At 35.7% G+C, this 20,767-nt stretch overlaps 1 protein-coding gene across 1 annotated transcript in view; it reads left to right on the forward strand.

Moving 5' to 3' along the window:
* The window catches only part of LOC140144339 (uncharacterized), a 32,893-nt gene extending 15,273 nt beyond the window's left edge, over window positions 1-17,620 (forward strand). The window contains exons 3-4 of the mRNA XM_072166164.1: window positions 5,266-5,424; window positions 15,201-17,620. Coding sequence (XP_072022265.1) covers window positions 5,266-5,424; window positions 15,201-15,302 — 261 coding nt within the window. The 3' untranslated portion in view covers window positions 15,303-17,620. The remainder of the gene's footprint in view (window positions 1-5,265; window positions 5,425-15,200) is intronic.
* The last annotated feature ends 3,147 nt before the right edge of the window (window positions 17,621-20,767 follow it).

The raw sequence follows: 20,767 nt of genomic DNA on the forward strand, positions 1-20,767 counted from the left end.
CATATTTGCCACATAAAATGAAGTTCTTTGATTTTTTTTTAAAGTGGATATAATTACATCCAAAATTAAAGAATTCAGTGTTAAGTATTAAATGGGAGTCAATGTGTCTCTCTCATAGGACTCCCTGTGATTCATGAATGTGACTCCGTTAGGAGTACACTCCGAAAAATAATTGGTGTCAGTTCACAGTTGACTCGATAACTAGATCGGAAATGCCAGAGTACTAAAGAGAATGAGAGACGATGAGTTGATGATGATATAATTGTCAAACTAGTAGTCTAGTGGCCAACTAAATCCCGTGTTCTTTTTTGATGACAATGTGCCATCTATCCTAACATGTTGGTTAGGTCCCAAGTAACATATTTATACACGTTTACAAAAATCTAGCAGAAGGCGGCCATCTTATTTTTCAAAACAGTAGAATTATCAGTTCAGTTCAGTTTTATTTCATCAAATTTATCCATTAAATAATTACAATATAAACATGATAAAAAAGCTTTTACAAACATCGTATAATATGGTGAAATGATGAGGATGCCACTGAACGCAGAGCGTGTTGTTGTGGCACCCTTTACAAAAGTTAGTATTAAATAATTATGATAAACGAAATTTTAGAATAATAATAAATACAATAGCAAGATATATGCCTTGTGGGTTAGGTATAAACTTATTATCACAAGAGCTATGCTTTCAATTATAAATCAATGAGTAATGATGGTGAAAATAACAACCAAACCTACACAGTAGGTGTAAAAGGATTGTAAAATCCCATTATAATATAAAATAGTTCAGGCATGGCATAAGTATTACGGTACAATAATAACAAAAACGTATTTAGCCCGGGTGAAAGCATAAGCACATGATTGCACGTGCACTTGCAACATATAATGAGCTAAGTTATAACTTACATAGCAAGTAACTATATATTTAATGCAATTTTTGGAAAATTAAATCTACACCAAGGTATTTAATGCAACGATAAATTAACATGGTAAATGGTGTATAGTTCTGCATAGCAAGAACAATGAAATGCAAATTAGTGATAATCTGCATACAAGGCCAAGCGAGCTAACAAAATTTATCAAATAGCTTTTTAATATAACATAATAATAATAATTATAATAATAACTAAAGACTGGAACAATACAAACAGACAGACAAACGGGTCCGATTTGTTGTGGAACATATATACTGAATTAATTTTATGCAAGTAGATCCTGAAAAATGAGAAGGGAAAAATACCAAACAAAAACAACAACTGCAGGTGTAGGCTAATCAGTGTTGTACATATGTGCTGATGAGGATTTTTTTAGAGTTGGATTTGAAAGATGGTACTGAACTACAAGATTTTAAAGACTGGGGAAGTGAGTTCCAATAAAGGGCTCCTTGAATACTAATTATATTATCAGCCAATTTGGTATTGGACATTTTAACGTGGAAATCATTGGCTTGCCTAGTGTGGTGATGGTGAATACTTTTGTTAGTTCTAAAAAATTCCTTAATGGACAAATCTTTTGGGAGGAGATTGTGGTGGTATTGGAACATAAATGTTCCGAGTTGATGGAAATAAATATCTTGCACCTTGAGAGTATTGAGTTGTTTAAAAAGCGGGTCTGTATGGGCAAGCCAAAGAGAGTTGGTGCATGTCCGAATAATTCTTTTTCGTATAAGGAATAATGAATTTATATGGGAATTATTTTTGTCAGCCCAGATAATGTTGCAGTAGGATAAGTAGGGGAGAGCAAAGGTGTTATAAAGTGTATGTAATGATTCCTGACGTAGATAGGGACGAACCTTACGGATAATACCATTATATTTAGAGACCATTTTGGAAACATTGGAAGTGTGAGATTTCCATGAAACATCGTCATCAATTAATATGCCTAGAAATTTAGTTGTGTGAACTTTGTCTAAAATATGATTATCTATGAGAATTTTAATATCTTTGTTATGAATATTACTGTATTTATTTTTTTAAATCATGAAATTAGTTTTTTTGATATTTAAGGAAAGTTTATTTAGTTTAAACCAGAACGAAATGGTTACTAGTTCATGGTTATCTTTATGTGAAAAAAGAATATTGGTGTCATCGGCAAATATGTTGAAGTCCGCATTGTTGGAACAAAGAGGAAGGTCATTATTATAAATTAAAAACAAAAGTGGGCCCAATATCGATCCGTGTGGTACACCACATGTGACAGATGTCATATGAGAGGAAATCTGATTGAAAACAACATATTGTTTTCTGTTATTAAGATAGCTGCGTATCCAATTATTAGCAGTGCCTCTAATACCATAAGTGTCAAGTTTATTTAAGAGAATTTCATGGTTAAGTGTATCGAAGGCTTTGCTAAGGTCTAGGAAAATACCAACTGTATGGAGCCTATTATCTAGATAATTGGTAATTTTGGTGTAGAGTTCATTGATAGCCATGTAGGTGGAACGTTTTTGTTTGAAACCAAATTGTTTGGGACTAAGGATATTGTGAAATGAAATGAAGTCATAAATTCGGTTATAGGTAACCTTTTCAAGTAGTTTAGAAATAGCTGGAAGAATTGAGATGGGTCTGTAATTTGAAAAGTCATGGGAGTCCCCTGACTTGAAAATTGGAGTTACTTTGGCAATTTTTAATTTGTCAGGAACAATGCCGTTTTTGATTGAAGAGTTAAAGATATGACAGAGTCATATTTAGGCATATGATATCATTTATGACATGTAGGTACTAATATTGATTATTTTGATATTCAAAATGGCCGCCAAAATTCAAAATGGCCGCAAAATTCAACTTATTTTATGTAAACATACACTGAGCATTGCAAAATATAAGTTTAAGCAAGTAACATGTTAATTAATATACCAACACATACACAAACTCCATACTACACTGCAAATACACACCACTCTACACACCCACCCCCACATTCAAATGTTCACCTATATTAATTCACTTTGTATGATGGCTTTTTAATTATATATAGTTAACTGAATTTAAGATCTGTAACTTCCACCTTAAATGTCGATCCTCATCAATCTCCTCATGATAATGATAATTATGATCCCGCTAAGTTTGATGTACTCGGAGCCGGGGCCAGCCAATAGCCAGTAATACTAGCTTGTTCCTCTTATCCAATGCTTCCCTGCATATGAAAAGGTTTGACTACAAAAACGATTCTCTTATAAATACATCTACGCACAGTTTCCACCTCGATACACCCGAGTACACAGATATTTCCAAACACAGTGAATCTAGCCTCTATGCAGTCTGTGTTTATACTACACGGTTGAGTGCATAGCATCATAAGAGCTGTGTGAGATCGAGTGGAAAATTAGGCAGCTGTGATTGGGTTTTAATTGTCAAAACATCAAGGGTTCCCTTCATCCAATCAGAATTTTTTTATATCGAACGAAGCTAACATTTCCCCCTAAAACATTTTTTTTTTCATTACGTCATTTTGGTACCTGTAACCCCACATCCGGTTCCCCTTACCCAATGCCCGGTAACCCCTCATCCTGTTCCTAGTAACAATTAACCCAATCCTGGTAACCCTAACTCCATCCTCAGTACCACTCACCCTATCCCTGCAACTCTAACACCAACTATGGGACCTTTAACTCCATTCCTGGAACCCCTAACTACGTCCCCGAGACCCATCAGTGATCCGTCTTTGGGACCATAACCCCATCTTGTGTACCTGTTACCCCACATCTGGTTCCCCTTTATGCTCGGTACCCCTCATCCCAACCCTGGGAGACATAACGCCATCCCCAGTACCCCTTACTATATTTTTTGGACCTCTAACACGAACATGTGACCACAAACTCAACAATCTTTCCTGGAACCCCTGGGGGGGGGGGTGTATTTAGTATGGAACTTTTGTGTGCTATTATTTTAATAAACATGTCGTGTGTCCAATCTCTTATTTTACCAGCTTGATGTAAGCTCACTGCCCAGCAAACACAAAACGTTTTCGACATCATTCGCAAAAGGTTATAAAAGGTTGTCAGAAAGCGTTTAAATGTCGGGTTATATAAAGGGTATATTAAGAGTATAAAACGTTTTCATAACCTTAAAAAAACATTTTTAATAATCTACTGCTCAGCAAACAAAAATGTATTACAGAAAACGTTTAAATGTCGGGTTATATAAAGGGTATTAAAACGTTTTAATAATATTCCAAAAACATTATTGAAAACTTGATATTTTCAATAACGTATAACCCGACATTTAAATGTTATTAAAAGATTTTAAGAACATTTCTGTGTTTGCTGGGTTCAAATATTTTAACATAATGTTATTTAAGTATTGAAACAATATTTTGGAAAATTTTTTGCAAAAATAGTTTACAATAACATTTTTTTGTAAACATTTAAAAATATTGCTGTAGTGTGTTTTCATGCAAAACGTTTTAAAACGTTATCATGACCTTTATATAGCCCGACATTTTAATGTTATTAAAACTTTTTTCCTAAACCAAAAGACAAAATATTACTTATTTAAAACGTTTTTAAAACGTTTTTGTGTTTGCTGGGTGTATGTTGGAAGGAAATAAATTGATTTTGGTTTCCATTTTTAATTTTTGGCGTCGATTTTGAATTTTAAAATCATCAGTATTAGTCAGTGCTACTACATGACAAAATGATATAAATAAGCCTAATTTTTGATATGTAAATGATGTTGTAATTCAGCTTTTTGCTGCGAGTGCATTGTTTTAATAAACCATTAATATAATAAATATGAATTATTTTCATTCATTGCAAAACAACTGCTACTGTGTCAATGGGAAGGGCCAGTTCAAAAATATTGGAAATTTATAGCCAAAATGGACAACATTTTGAAAAACAAGATGGCCGCCTGTTGCTACATCTGGATTTTTGTAAACATATATAAATATGTTACTCGGGACCTAAACAACATGTTAGGATAGGTGGCACATTGTCATCAGCAAAAGGCCATGGGACTTGAAGTACACCACCTGACTATTGCTCCTGGACTATAATACAGAATTATAAATTAATGTCTATGTCGTTTTCGTTCATTTTTATTTGATTATTTTGCAAATTTGTTTTGGGTTTACGAGTACATTATCTTAAAAACAATGTATACATCTTTGTGGTAATTCCTACTTGGAAATTACCTTGCTAACGACATTCGGTTTTAAAGGGAATTTTTTATTTAATCTGTATTTTGCAGCTGCTATGCGACAGTGTCAACACACCAGATAAATAAGATCTTAACTACTTATTGTGCTTAACGGTTTGTTGCAGTTGTTCCGACGGTCAATGGAAATTGGGAATGAAGCTTACGGGGAAGTATCTTCTCTCTCCTGCAACCTCTACTATAATATTGCGCTATTATACCAGGACAGGCAACAATACTACGAAGCCTATGGTTGGTTTGTAAAATGCAAGGCTATCCATGATAAGGTATGCATAAAATATGGTTATATGCGACTCGGGATTTGCGATTTGGTCTAACGAAATGGGGGTGGTTGCGCCATCCACCACCACGCTAACTTGTGGGACTCATAACATCGATGATTGTTATAGAATGTTGTATACACATACTGCATGTTCACCTACGCTTTGTGTATTACGTCACTGACGCACTCTTTTGTGAATTTACCCGGGCGTAAGTTGGGACTTTATTGACTCGCGCATTGTTTGATGTGATCATTTATTAATTTTTCTCACAAAACATTATAATTGACGTGTCATGTCAAAAGGAGACACTTTTGGGCAGGTTATCAATTTTGAGGTTTTTGCATATCTTAAATACAGAGATATTTTGCTCCACAACGCCGTTTACCCCAATAAAATCAGACATTCCTAAGCGAAGATATTGAGTTCGTAAGTTATGGTATTATAAAATTGAAAATTGAGATATCGGCCTTTAAAATATTATTGACAATGTTGAGAGTAGGAATTACCTTGAAAATGTCTCAAAAAATACAAGATGCCAGTTATATTCCGGTCTGAAACTATCAGACAATATTTTAAACATTATTAATATCATAAATTTGCAACAAACTCAAATTGTGAAAAACTCACACCCGGGCAGATTTTTGGCTATTTCTCCATTTACGAACCTGCCCAAAAGTGTCTCCTTTTGACATGACACGTCACATATAATGTTAAATTTAGACCTGAATAATACCAACAGCTATCACAGTAATAAACTGTATTACACATTATATTTTGTAGCAATTCTTAACCTAAATTTTTGTTTCTATATCAAATTATTCATCTTTTTCTGCTTTTTGTGGTAATTTTTATTCTATAAACTATACAATTGTGTGCAAATTGAGGGCGCCATTTACATATATTTTAAATTTAATTTTACCTTACATTTCATAATAAAGATTTTTGAAAATTACCTTGTCATTTGCTAGTCTTTTGCTGATGTTCTAATACCATTATACAAGTGTCTGCCCCTTGTAAAGATGCAAACAAGATGTAAGATAAATAGCGCCATCATTGTTCAACCTTTCTTTAAAATGACTCCATTTTACATGCCATCAAACAACCGTGCGCAGTAAAAAAAACCCGAACATCTCGAATATTACGAGCTGATCATCGTTTAACCTGGAACTTTGAGGGTTAAGCCCGTTATTTTGTTTTGCTATTTATATGAAATACTCTAAAGGTATGGCTTTCAAACTTGGTATTTAAGTGCAATATTAGGCCTTATTTTCTGTTATATTCAGCAAAACATCAGGTGAAAATTTCACATCGGTAGTATTTCATGAATAAAATATGTTTATGCGACGAACCATGGCCGCGAAGCGGTCATCGCGGCGCGCTTGCGCGACACAGGGGGGTGTCTGAGGGGGGATGTGCCCCCGTCAGAAGTGAGAAACTTTTGCAAAATGAAGACCTAATTGAAGCCATTTGGGGGACCATTTTGACACTATTATTGTGCAAAATTTGAGTTTGAAAGAGCGGAAAATTGGTAAAATGGCCACGACGGCTCATTTCCCATTCGTGAACAAATTGAGAATATTATTGTATAAATTCAATTGCTTACTTGACGCAGGGGGTGTCTGAGGGGGATGTGCCCCTCAGAAGTGAACAACTTTTGCAGAATGAAGACCTAATTGAAGGCATTTGGTGGACCATTTTGACACAATTATTGTGTAAAATTTGAGTTTGGAAAAGCAGAAAATTTGTGGAATGACCATGACGGCTCATTTAAAATTCGTGGACAAGTATATTGTATAAATTCAATTGCTTGAAACATAAAGTTCCGGGTCCAAAGTATAAAGAAACATGCAACTTATTTATACATACGCAGGGGTGTCTGTGGGGGGATGTTCCCCCTAGAAGTTGGAAAATTTTGCAAAATGAAGCCATTTGGTGGACGATTTTGACACTATAATTGTGTAAAATTTAGTTAGATAAAGTTCGGAAATGTGTGAAAATGAAAGCCCAATCGAAGCCATTCGTGGACCATTATTCACTGTAGGCCTAATCATTAAGTCATTACTTCAAACAATATAGGCCTAAAGTGTACGGGTGTCCAAAACAAAAGCGAAAACGGCCAGTTGTTTATGCATATCCGCATATACGTAGGGGCGTCTGAGGGGGGGATTTTGCAAAATGATGGCCCACTTGAAGCTATTTGGTGCACCATTTTTAGTAAGCTATTTACATCATTGCTTTAAACAAAAAAGGGCCCGAACACAATTTGCAAAATTTTAAATGTTACACTGGTCCACTGACCATGCTGAGACACATTGTAAGACTTGAGACTAAACCATGCATGGATTGAAGTCAGCATTGACTCCGGCAATGCCTAAAATAATCACAGGCGTACTGAGGCCTATAACCTACGCCTATTAGGCCTTCGATCGACCCGACTGTGTAGTTTTTAGGCACGGGCCTACTCAATTTCGCGCAATGTAACCTTTCTCTTCTCTTTTTCTTGCTTTTCTCTTCTCTTTTTCTCCTTTTCTTTTTCTCTCCCCTTTCCCCGTTTTGACGGGGGCGCGCGCCCCATCTTTCCTACTTTTGCTATTTTTACGGGGGGCGCGCGCCCCCTCCGCCACCCCCTGGATCCGCACCTGAAGGTCCCTGCGTGCTAAACACTGAGAAAACAGTCACAATACACTACAATACGGTCATATGTCTGAGAATCACAGCCTGTAGTCTTGTATCCGGGCACTGAATTAACTATTATACCTCAGGCATTCAATATTTATTTGTCATCCACACTTAAGCACACTTAATACACACCTATGACGTCGCGCTATTGTTTTACCGCTCCATTATTTTCCACGAATGGAGCGATGATCACAATAACACGCCATTCGTAAATGCCTTTCTCTTTTCTCTGAAAAGCAAATACTTTTCAGGGAAAAAGTTCTGGCATTTACGAATGTAGTGTTAATATCAATTGCACTTTTGAAAAGCAAGTATTTGCGAAAAGTGCGGTATTGTTATCATCACTTCATTCATGCAAAACAATGATACGAAAAACAAGAAGAATTTCATTAATACAATAAATTGAGGAAGCGGATAGCAACATTTGCACAGTATTGTCATGGGACCTGAGAGCACATCAGACATATCGAATTGCATGCTGAATACGAGGATTGTCCCTATATCTAATAATAATAATAATTTTGATTTTGTGAAATTCGCGATATAATACAAATTATTAAAATTTCATATTTTTATATTTTTCCAAATGTAACAGTCCTCGAAGTAAACTTTATAAATCTAATGATATGTAATTAAACTATAGGCCTATGTAGCTGGGATGAAAAGCCGACTCAATTGAAAATTTGACCTTTCATATAGAACTTAAACATTTGTTTCCAAAAAGACCTACATTTTTTAGTGTTTTGAGGAAAAAATCTATATCTTTAATAATGAAGGTCACAATTTTCATATGATTGACGGCTGTTCAACCCAACTTCCTACTATTTACTGCACATCGTTAGATTTATACAATTTACTTTGAGGACTGTTAAATTTCAAAAATATCAATTTTTAATAATTTGCCTTAAAATGTGTATTGTATCGCGAATTTAATAAAAATCTAAATTATTTGATATCAGAAGGATGTGTCTGATTTGCTCTTAGGTGCCACAAACAAAATACGTAAAAACGTCGCTATCCGAGCCCTTACAATGCAATCTGTGAAAAGCAAGTCAAGATCAAAACGGGCAGGTTAAATTGTTGGCTAAGTACGTTGTACTTATTATGCAAGATGTGTTTTACCCTCACTTAGGCTTTACTTCGTAGGCCTTTACTTTTATTTATTTGGACCTTTCTTTCTACGCTTACTGTTTTTTATAACATTTTTTTTCCTTCTTTATATTTTTATACGTTTTCAGTGGCTTAGGCCCTACATATAATTTGTCATATTTTGGGCAACATTGCTACATACATAATACACATTCTGTATCAATGTATTTAGGCCTATGAATCTTGTTTATTTTCAAATCGTTCTCTTCGGGCATGTTTAATAATGATAAAAGCCACAGTAGGTCTATTTTCTGTATAATTTTATTTGTCATTAGTATATTTGATGTTTCATCTGATGGTATTTTGGCATGCTTGAATATTTACTTACATCGATCAGTAGGCCTATCCGATACCGTAAAACGGGTAACTTTGGGCCCTTTTCAGAGTTTTTAAAGCACTGCTTCCAAACAAAACCAAATATATTTCTAATTATCTCTTTTTTATGATGTTAGCGTTCCCTTCTACCCCTTCAAGTGGAAAAAGATTTTTGAATACTTTTGAAAGGGTGCCCTAGGGGTTGAAAATAGCCTGACCAAAGTTACCCCGCATTTGGGGCAACTTTGGTCAGAGTATTACATTCCATGACGAAAAGAAAATGAAAAAAATTGATCTTCGCTGTATATGGGCAAGGTTTTGTTTTTGTGACATTTATCCCCATGCAAAATTAAGCAAGGACGCATGCTTACTGACAAATATCGATATTTAAAAAAAAAAAAAAAAATGTAAAAAATGCTCATTTTTGGTCAAAAATGCCAATATTTTCGTAACTTTCAAAGAAATTGGACATGAGCGACTTCTTCCAAATATATTTCTTAACAAATTGAGACCAAATATGACTAAAAACAATATTGCTGTACGGAAATATGACCATTTAAAAATATATTTGAACGACCAAAGTTACCCTGCTTACCGAAGTTACCCCATTTTACGGTAATTAAATATTACAATGTTAGGGACGCTCCATTTGATTTCGGAAGGGGACTGGAAGTTGAGGTGGCTTTTATTTCGCGTCGAAGGCGGCGAAGTTTGTTTTGTTTTTTTTTTTTTTTTCAAGGACAATAATAGGCCTAGGTAAAATGTGTTGTAGTACATTTAAAATGTTCGTACCTTTTCGTACCTGATTTTGGTCCTTCTGCTGCGAATCAACGATATATATCCTCGGAATGATTCCATCATAAAATTATCCAAGATAAACAATAGTGTCCATAATTGCATGGTTGTTCCAAAATCGTAAACTCGATTCACAGAGAAGAGTATCATTGCTCAGGTATAGCGATAGGTGTAGTTTTCTTGAGGTTGACAACTGTAATGACCATTTCATATGAGCCTATACATGCTATATCGTCGGCTGTATTCCATAGTGGCGTATAGTGATTTTTGGTAATTTTTTTGAAAATTGGCACATATGTCTTTAATGATGTTCTCTTTCATTTTTTTTAAGTCTCATCAGTCATAATTAGCTAATTAATTAGTAATTGATTAATTAAATGTGGCGTATAGTTACAAAGTGACATTTTTCGTATTCCATAGTGGCGTATCGACCATACGCCACTTTTTATACACATTTTATAATTATGAAATATCGGCAAAATGAAAAACATCGTATGTCATAGTGGCGTACGCGTATCGGACCTATACGCCACTATGGAATACGATGTTTTTCATTTTTGCCGATATTTCATAATTATAAAATGTGTATAAAAAGTGGCGTATGGTCGATACGCCACTATGGAATACGAAAAAAGTTAGGGTATTGCGTTTTGTTCGTTTTCCATAGTGACGTATAGTTTTATTGTCAGTTTGCCAGCAAAAGTATGTATTTATTTCTTTTGAAAAATATATAACAATAAAATCTATTTAGTTTACTACAGAAATTTCACATCATTTACAAAATATAATGAATGTCTGATTTACACAACTCGATTTTAAATTGGCATTTCTTCAAACCCGATTTTCTTGAAAAGTTGTTTATTCGCGGCGCCCCACTATACGCCACTATGGAATACGGACGACGATATGACCTTTTTGCCAATTTTCCTTATTATGCAAAATAGAGACCTAAACGCAACATGACGCAACTACTTCAACAGTTAATACATTAGAAGTGGGCATAAAGAACTATTGATGGTCTAATCACTTTAATGATTTTACGAATCTACGTTTATTCAATTTGTGTAACAAACATTTTAAATCTTTATAATTCAAGAAGGTGGTTACGGATGATTTGAACTAAACACCTGGATCGTGATATGATGGGTATTTCTATAGAAATTTTACATAAAGCTGAGTCGGACTATTTTTGCACTCGCACCTAAAATTTAGTACGATCATTATATTAGTGTATTGTCCGGCATCAATGAGTAATTGATCAATTTGTAAAGAGCAACTTATTTCAATAACACTCCATTCGTGAAAAATAATGGAGCGGTAAAACAATAGCGCGACGTCATAGGTGTGTATTAAGTCGGTTAATGGCCGCGTATTAGAACGTGAGTGGGTAAGAATGGCTTCGCCGCTCCGCGGCTCAGCCATTCTTACCCACTCACGTTCTAATCCTTGGCCATTATCCTATACATAAGTTTATGTTAACATACTGAAAAGGGTGAATGTCCTTTTTGGAGCCCAGACGTGTCAGTCAAGTATGCTAGGGATGTAAGGATTTTAGCAATAGGATAGTTGTTTGCCACGCTTGATCGTTAAATTGATAATGTTAGTAACAACATGTTCAAAATTACCTCCTTTGGCCTGATTGAATCATAACATGTTACGTATGTAGCTTTTATAGCTTTGAGCTGGACAGGTAACTTATTATGATGATGGTTCAAACATCAATAGATTATAAATTAATGAAATAACAAAAACAAGAATGTATATTCTTTAAAAAAATCGATTGGTCGGCAACATGGTCATAGGAATACATTCAGGAGCTTTTTAGAGACGTACGGCTCAAATATAAGTATTCAAAACTATTCTGGAATTGGGAAGCGTCGCGACTATACGTTGCAGTACTAAGATTTCCCGCACATCATTGAATTCTTTGAATTGGCTACAAAACATACATCATCTTATTGGTAGAGTTTAAACCTATACACACAACTAAAATTGTTCACTTACGTGAGCTTTCGACGTAATCTTATCATGTTACTGTTTGTGTAAAATAAAAACGTTATATCCAAAGTTTTAAAGGCTGGCTCACACTATGACGAATATGGAGGTATTGAAAGCGACGTTAAGCTGCGAATTGCAATTTTGAATTTCCCGCCAATCATCGTGTGTTGCCGTCAATTATCGCTGACGAATCCGCTATCGACCGCTGACGGCCGAATTTATCAGTCGCGACCGTCGGCAAATTTTAAGCACGTTGAAAATTTTGTGGCGGCAAAAAAAATGACACACTTGACATTTAATATGGAATATTTTTTCGCAAAATTCCAAGACTGGTCTGGATGGAGTCTGCATAAACCGCACGGGATAAATATTAATGGGGGTGTGTCGGGAGATGTTGTAAAATAATTGTTTGATAGTAAATGTGCTTTCCATAAGTTTACATTATGGTGCTTATAATCAGGGGCGTAGCCAGCTTTCTTGGTCAGGGGGGGGCAAAATAAATTTTTGGGGCACGGACGAAAAAAATTGCATTTGCATCATACAATACATAGAGACTATATGTCTTCGAGCTTCCCGAAAAGGCCTTATTGGGATGATGTGCGCGCGCAGCGCGAAAAAAAATGGTATTTTACATTATTTTCGCCCATTATCCGGTTGGAAAGGGCTATACTGTTACAATGTGCGCGCGTAGCGTGGAAAAATTTTGTATTTTACACTATTTTGGCCCTGAATTTTTGCTAGAAAAGGGGCTCCTTGCCCTTTTCTTTTCCTTTGCCCTCCTGATTTTCTCTTTCATTTTTTGTCAAAGGGGCACTTTTTTCTTTCATTTTTTGTCAGGGGGGGCACTCTGCCCCCCTTGCCCCCCCGCTGGCTACGCTACTGCTTATAATGTAGCGAATTTGCTTAAAATGGCGGATTTTGGGAGGCTGAATCTGAGCTTTGTGGGGGGGGGTACAATTTCGGACTTTATGCAACATTGTTCTGTTGTTATCAAATTTATAGGGGTTTGAGGTGATATTTTTTAAACTTCGTTAGCAATTGGGATTCACAGCTGAAATACACTTGTAATGTGCACATTTTTTGAATATGGGAGGAGTTTAAAAATAGCTCTCCCACTTTCAAAACTGGTAGATTACAAGTGCATTTCAGTTCTGACGAACACTTATTGGTATTAAGGTTCAGTAAATATCGCCTCAAACCTCAATAAATTTGATAATATCAGAATATTTGTGTTGCTCAAATTCAGAAATTTTACCCCCACAAAAATCATGTCAGTCTCCTTAAATCCGCCGTTTTAGGCTAATTCACTACATTATGAGCGCCTAATGGAAAGCACATTTTCTGTCAAACACTTATATTACACCGTCTTCTGACTTATCCCAATTAATATTTAGCCCGTGCGGTTTATTCAGACCCCTACAAGACCAGTCTTGGAATTCTGCGAAAAAATATTCCATATTAAATGTCAAATCTGTAGTTGTGATTCCGTTCAGATTTCGTTGGAGACCGCATCCCTCATTTCTTTGACATTTCCATGCCGTGTGAGGTCGTCTTTAGTCGTTTTGAGGTCGTCACTATTTCGTTGGTAGTCGTTGTCAACGACCAGTCGAAAAAAAACAACGGCAAGTGACGTCGCATCTCGAACCCTGACGATACATTGTGGTAAGTAACGAAATTGCAACGACCTTGGTGCGACAATGGCTTGCGAATTTTGTCCGGAGGGTGACGGATGTTGACTGTTGATGGCGGGTCGTTTGCCAGTACCTGCGGCATTGCAACGGTCGTCTGCAATGGGTTACGATTTTTAAACGATGGTCCACGATTTTGTGTGATTTTTGACGTTGATGTCAGTTCGATTACAATAGCGTGTCCGGCGTCCGGCACGATGCAATTTTGAAGTTCATATAAAAAGAAATATCACTAATAATCAAAAATATTTATATTTTTGATTATTATTGATTATTTTTGACTATTATTGATATTGATATTTTTATTATTATTGATATGGATGTTGATTATTATTATTACTATTATTGATATTGATGTAAATATATTTGATTATTATTGATATTGATGATAATATTTTTGATTATTATTGATATTTATATTATATTTTTGATTATTATTGATATTGATTTTAATATTTTTGATTATTATTGATATTTATATTAATATTTTTGATTATTATTGATATTAATATGTTTAAATGGATGACCAGTACGTTGTGAAGAGTGGGAACGTCAAAGTGGACTATACGACCCGTACACATACAGGCTTTGATGTCGGCCGCCTAGTCACGTCATCGTCGTCGCAATCCACCGTCAGCCGCCGTTCCTTGTCCCTAGTCAATCTGCTGCCAGCCGTCTGACCTCCATGCTTGATGTCGGGCTCCGTCGAAACATCGTCACTCGCCATCCAGACAACGTCCGATTTTGGTCGCTAGACTCCGTTTCCTGCCGCAGCCACTCGTCACTTGCCATCGTGTTGTCGCTGAAGGTCGTTCTCACCTGTCACCGAATCTTGCTTTTTCTCCTTTTGCCGTCGCTTTGCCGCACAAATTTTGTGATTTTCACGTCCGCCGCCTTTCGCGGGATATCTGTCGCTACTATGTGAGTCAGTCTTTGGTGCGTAATTTTCCGTTAATGCCAGAGTATATTCCTATATCATAATTTATACTGGGAGCATTCTGGCCCACTCTTGTCTTTACATAATATTATGCTGTTCTCTTTAATATATTATACTACATTGCAGCTTTTTGCTGGCAATGTACATGTTTTTAAATCAAATTAACAAATAGATCTTACCATAGCAGTTGATCACATTATTTTATATTTTCATTTCAGATTTACGGAAAAGACCACCCGCTAACAAAAGGTGTGGACAGAATACTTGCAGAAGGCAAATACGTGAGAATCAAGAAAGAAAGGCATTCTGAGAATAAATAAGTTTGGGCTGCAATCTCATATGTTACTCTTATGTGGAATAACAATTTTTTCTAACTCATCCCGATTTCCATTTCGCATATCAAGAACAGGGAGTAAAGAAATCATAAAGCTCACAAATTTTCATTTATTACCATAATTACGATTAATTTGTTGTATTGAAAATGTTATCATACGAACATTTGTCTACGACTCTCAAATTCATTTCCATATCAGATTTCCCCTAGGATGCGCAAGTTGTTAATTAAATCTTTTCTATTCTTAAAATGTGTTTAAAATATGAATCATTCCCCCGGCAGTATGCCTCAAAAACCATAATGTACGATCGTTAAATGAATTTGATTGATTGTTTTCAACCCCAATTTTTGGCAGAATGTTTACACATGTCCCAGCGTACACTTAATTCACCTTTTCGGTAAGTCCCATAAGCCTTTGCGAGTACACCTGAGACCTCGTCATTTGACGTCACGCCGATCTGCGCCGATGCGCACATCGTTTATCGAACATAGTTACTGCGCATTGCAAGTCGGCGTGACGTCAAATGACGAATTCTCAGGTGTACTCGCAAAGGGTTATGGGATTTACCGAAAAGGTGAATTGGAATCAGCCAAATTTGTGTTTAGGACAACAGAGCAATTAAGAATCAATGTCTTATAGACATTAAATTCTCATAGAACAGCACAGTTCAGCGGCCAATATAGTAAATGGGGTTTATGCCATTGTACTTCAGCTTAAAATGACCAGAACACCTTCCTGACATACCGGGTGTCCCAAAAAAGGTTACATGTAGATTTTTGAAAATAGTTAATGTTAACAAATATAAATATCTTTTTCTTGACATAATCCATAATACTATAGTGGGAATTCCAATTGGATGAACGCAGCTTTCAATAGCGTGACGATTTTTTTGCGTACACTGTGCGATGTATGCCAGCGTGTGCGATTGTGCGAGGTCATCTTGGATAAAACGAATTCCCCAAAGAGGATTTCTTGGGATTTTGGATATGATGTTCTATGACATATTTTGCTTGTCTGGTGCAAAAATCAGCATTTTACCAATTTTTGTCCGGGTCAAAATGTCCAACGACCATACTACTAATGATCTACAAGTAGCAAAATGACATAAAAACTACGAATGTAGAAGTGATGCAAAAAGCGTGTGTAACACACATCAAGACCATGACACCTATTTATAATAGTGATTTCACTATGTACTCAGATTATGAATATTTCAATAACTGGTTACTATTATTATTTTGAATAATGTATATTACTCGAAATTTATTACTATTAAAATAAGTATCAAAATCAGTATACATTACATTTCCTTTTTCAGAAAAACCAACCCACAGATGGTCTCTGTTGTACCCATACATGATACAAAGCAATTACACTTCAACAATATTGAAACCACTATTGTTCTATAGCGAAAACAACATCATATCATTGGCAAGCTAATATTATGAGGACAATGAAAATGACTCCTTTTTTGAGAAAATAAGACGTTTAAAATTGATATTCCGCAAAAACCAACTTAAGCGGTGAGTTCCTTCGAACGAGACAGATTTGGCCTAGAAAACCGGTGACGTCATGAAATGAGATGTGCCCGCTGTGAGAAAAGGAACTATAAACGCTCTCAATGGACAGAACGTATACTATTGCTGTTCACAGAAAAAAATCCAAATTAAGTATTACAAATTTCATGGTTTTTAAACATATGGATAAAATCAGCCGCTTCTTTTTTTATATATTAGACAATTGTGATATTACAATTCATATGTATATCAATATCATGAGAAATATTAGGCCTAGAAATTAAATACATAATTTGAGCTTAGAATTTTATCTGAGACTAGCATATAAACCGTGTTAGTCCACAAACTCATGTATCTGATTTATAGTTTCAGTTGGATGAAATATTATAAAGCAAACGCATACTAACAATTACTGTGTGGGCTTTGTTCCCGAAAGAGAACAATAGCGTGCATATTGTTATGCAGCATTGTTATGGTAAGTGATAGTACAACTCATTGTTGCTAATGTAAAACTTGTCAAAGTGATTGTGATTGTATGATGAGAGCACGATAAAGTGTCCGCTTCATTTACCTACGGCATCAGTCAAACGGGGGAGAACACGGACGCTTCAAACGGGGGAAGAACACGTACGAGGCTGAACTTTACCCACACAATTTCTCCCTTTTCAGGAGAAATACGCACAAAAAAAATGCAACAAGTGTCAACTTGAAATGTAATAATTATTCTCTTCAAATAGAGATGAACTTGTTTTTGCTATAGACCTGCCCTTTAAAAATCAATTTCCTTTTGTGCCACTTACAAATATCAAAAACATGGTTTGGTCATTGGATATTATTATATAATCATTTATATGATTTATATGTAGTTGTAGTGTAGTGTACAGTCTTTATATCATTACCCAGTATATTTGGTTAAACTTAGTTATTAAACTTTATGATATACGAGCTATAAATAAACGGTAAATATAAAACATCCAAGAATAGTTGTCTTTGTCTTATTTGAGTTTATTTGAGTGTATTCTTTTAGATATGATTTATTTATTTATGATCATTTTAGCTTAAAAACAAAACTGAAGCTTGATTGACAGAACATGCTTCTCTTGATATATACCTATGTATATAATAATCCGGCACCTTCCGTAGCATGGCAAGAGGCTGGGAAATGTATAGGTGCCAGCCACATATGTCTGCCATCATGTGTACCCGGGCATGTATCACTGACACAATCAATTAGCTTATCAGGTGTTCTTATCTTATATCATCAGTTATTCCATCTAACAAATTCACGCTATAATTAAAGACAGAGATAAAAAGAATTTATCGCGTCTGATGTCACTGTCAATTACGATCCTTGATTGGTTAACACAGGTTAATCAGCGCGTAAAGGAAGACCGATCTATCTGGTGCTGATCGGAGAAAAGGAATAGCAGCAAATGGCGAAAAATTCCGTACTTTTACAAGGCAAAAAGCAGTTTTTCTAGGCATTGTGGACATGGTGCCTTCGGTTAAGAAAGTTTCCTACTATGAAGACCTAACTTTTGAGATGGTTTGCATGTCGAAAGGTACAAAATTAACAAAAAGGCGCCCGGTTATAAATCCGCGTTCAGCAAGTCATCATCACGACACTTGTAAACAAACCGTGCTCGAATTTGATTGACAGATGACGTCAGACGCGATAAATACTTTTTATCTCGGTCTTTAATTGGTATGCTGCTATGTCTGAATATCTAAACATGTCACATACAATGACTTTAAGGGGGTACTACACCCCTCGATAAATTTGTGCTTAATTTTACATTTTTTTCAAAAAATAATAACACAGTGGTAACAAAAGTTATGTATATTATAGGGGCAAGGAATCCAATTACTACACTGGAATTTCAGTGACCCAAGACAAGCGGTACGTTATTTATGATAAGAAAAGAGGTACCGCTAGAATGTACCTCATTTCCTATCATTACTGAACCGCTTGTCTTGAGTCACTGAAATTTCAGTGTAGTAATTGGATTCCTTGCCCCAATAATATACATAACTTTTGTTACCAGTGTGTTATTAGTTTTTGAGAAGTATGCAAAAATAGTCACGAATTTACCACACGGGTGTAGTACCCCTTTAAAACAATTCTTAGAGTCAAAACTCATTCCATCAATCAGTTCGTTCCCCTAGCATAAAACTTGTAACCGGCAGTATACATTTAATTATTGATTGCCCAAGTCTAAAGTCACATCCAGGCTGCTTATTATCTTTTCAACTGATTTCATACCTGTATCATAATGCACTTCACCTGGTTCCCTTAGTGACAGATGGAAGCTTAAAGCTGTATCAAGAAAAACCACGTTTTGCTTTAGATAATATATTAAACTAGATTTCGCGGTTCTCGGGTTGGGCGGTTCTCGTGATAGGCCTATCTCTAATTACCCAACACCCGTTACCCATAATACTTGTCCTGACCTTTCAAACTACTACCATATACGTCTCTCAATGACCCGGGCTCAATGATTAAGACACAACTACCAATTCTGTTTTGTAGCCGTGACGCTTACTTCGGAACCCATGATCTGAAAACCCATCGTTCGCGTCTTCCAAGCCCTGTCCTGCTTAGCTACCACATTGGAGGACCCCAAAATACCCCGAAAGTCTAGTAGTGTCTGGATGTAGGCCGTCAATTTAATCGGGAGAAATGTGAACGCAAACGGGTTATATAGGCCTTGCCATAACTGATGATATTTATGTTAATCATGTCTTTAAAATAGGCCTATTGGTCCGATGAGATGCACCTGTGTTAGTCCGAAGGACGAGTTTGGTATTTTCATGGCGAGTGCGGTATATTCTCGTATCACATGAAAAAGCCATCCAATATTATTATTGTTATATAATATGAAGCTTTTTCGATGCTTTTTGAATACCATTTTGCCAAAGTATCAAAATAAACATACCGGAGCCATTGTGGAAACCAGTTATCATTTTCATAATGTTTGCCGGCGGTACTAAACAACAAACTGCGTAACTCAATCAATTACGCCTACTTTGGTCTCTCCGCGCGCATATGTATGCAGCGTAACGCGCTACGAATTGCGAGCGCCAACGCAAATGTTTGCGCCCGTTCAGTATTAAAATATCTTGCACAGTATTACTGTGCAGTATTGAAAACTTGAGGTATAGCTAAAAGCTTCATATTATATAATAATCTCTAATACAATAATACAAAACCGTCCAGCGGGCCCCGTTACACAAACCTTTAACGATTTTGTCATTTTACGTAAGACGCAAAAAACTGTTAAAAGAGGACAAAAAGAAAATGGTGTGGATTATGCTGGTTTCATACTTTCATACAAGCGGAGCGGCACGCTACATAACTACTCTTATAGATAATATTTTTACACATTCTAAAGCACTGCAATCTTCTGTATTGTGATGAAAAACTTAAGTGATCATTTGCCGATGTTCGTAACTACCAATCTTAATGTGTATATGACTAACATTCATGAACAGAAATGACATTGAAGTACGACAGTTTACAGATCAATACATGGTGTATGGATTTCAACTTTAATACAGCTAGTCCCTTCTTTCTATCAGGGAAAAAGAGAGAGAGCTGAGTGATGTAGATTGGGTATCTGACTTACCATTTCTTTCAAAAATACTTGAACGTATTGTGTGCAATCGATCATATGACTTATTGGGTAAAAACAATATACTTTTAAAGAAACAATATGGTTCCCAGCAAATCACTCAACTTTAATACATGGCTGTGATGGATTTTTGTTAATGATATCGGTGAAGCGATTGATAAATGCATGAATACATTTGATATTTTCATGGATTTATCAAAAGCCTTTGACACGATTGATCATGACATTTTACTGCCATAGTAAATTTGTTGTGCATTTTGATACCTCTTCTGCTGCTCTACGATATCATTTGGTCGAGTTA

Source organism: Amphiura filiformis, unplaced genomic scaffold, assembly GCF_039555335.1.
Source record: "Amphiura filiformis unplaced genomic scaffold, Afil_fr2py scaffold_50, whole genome shotgun sequence".
NCBI lineage: Eukaryota > Metazoa > Echinodermata > Ophiuroidea > Amphilepidida > Amphiuridae > Amphiura > Amphiura filiformis.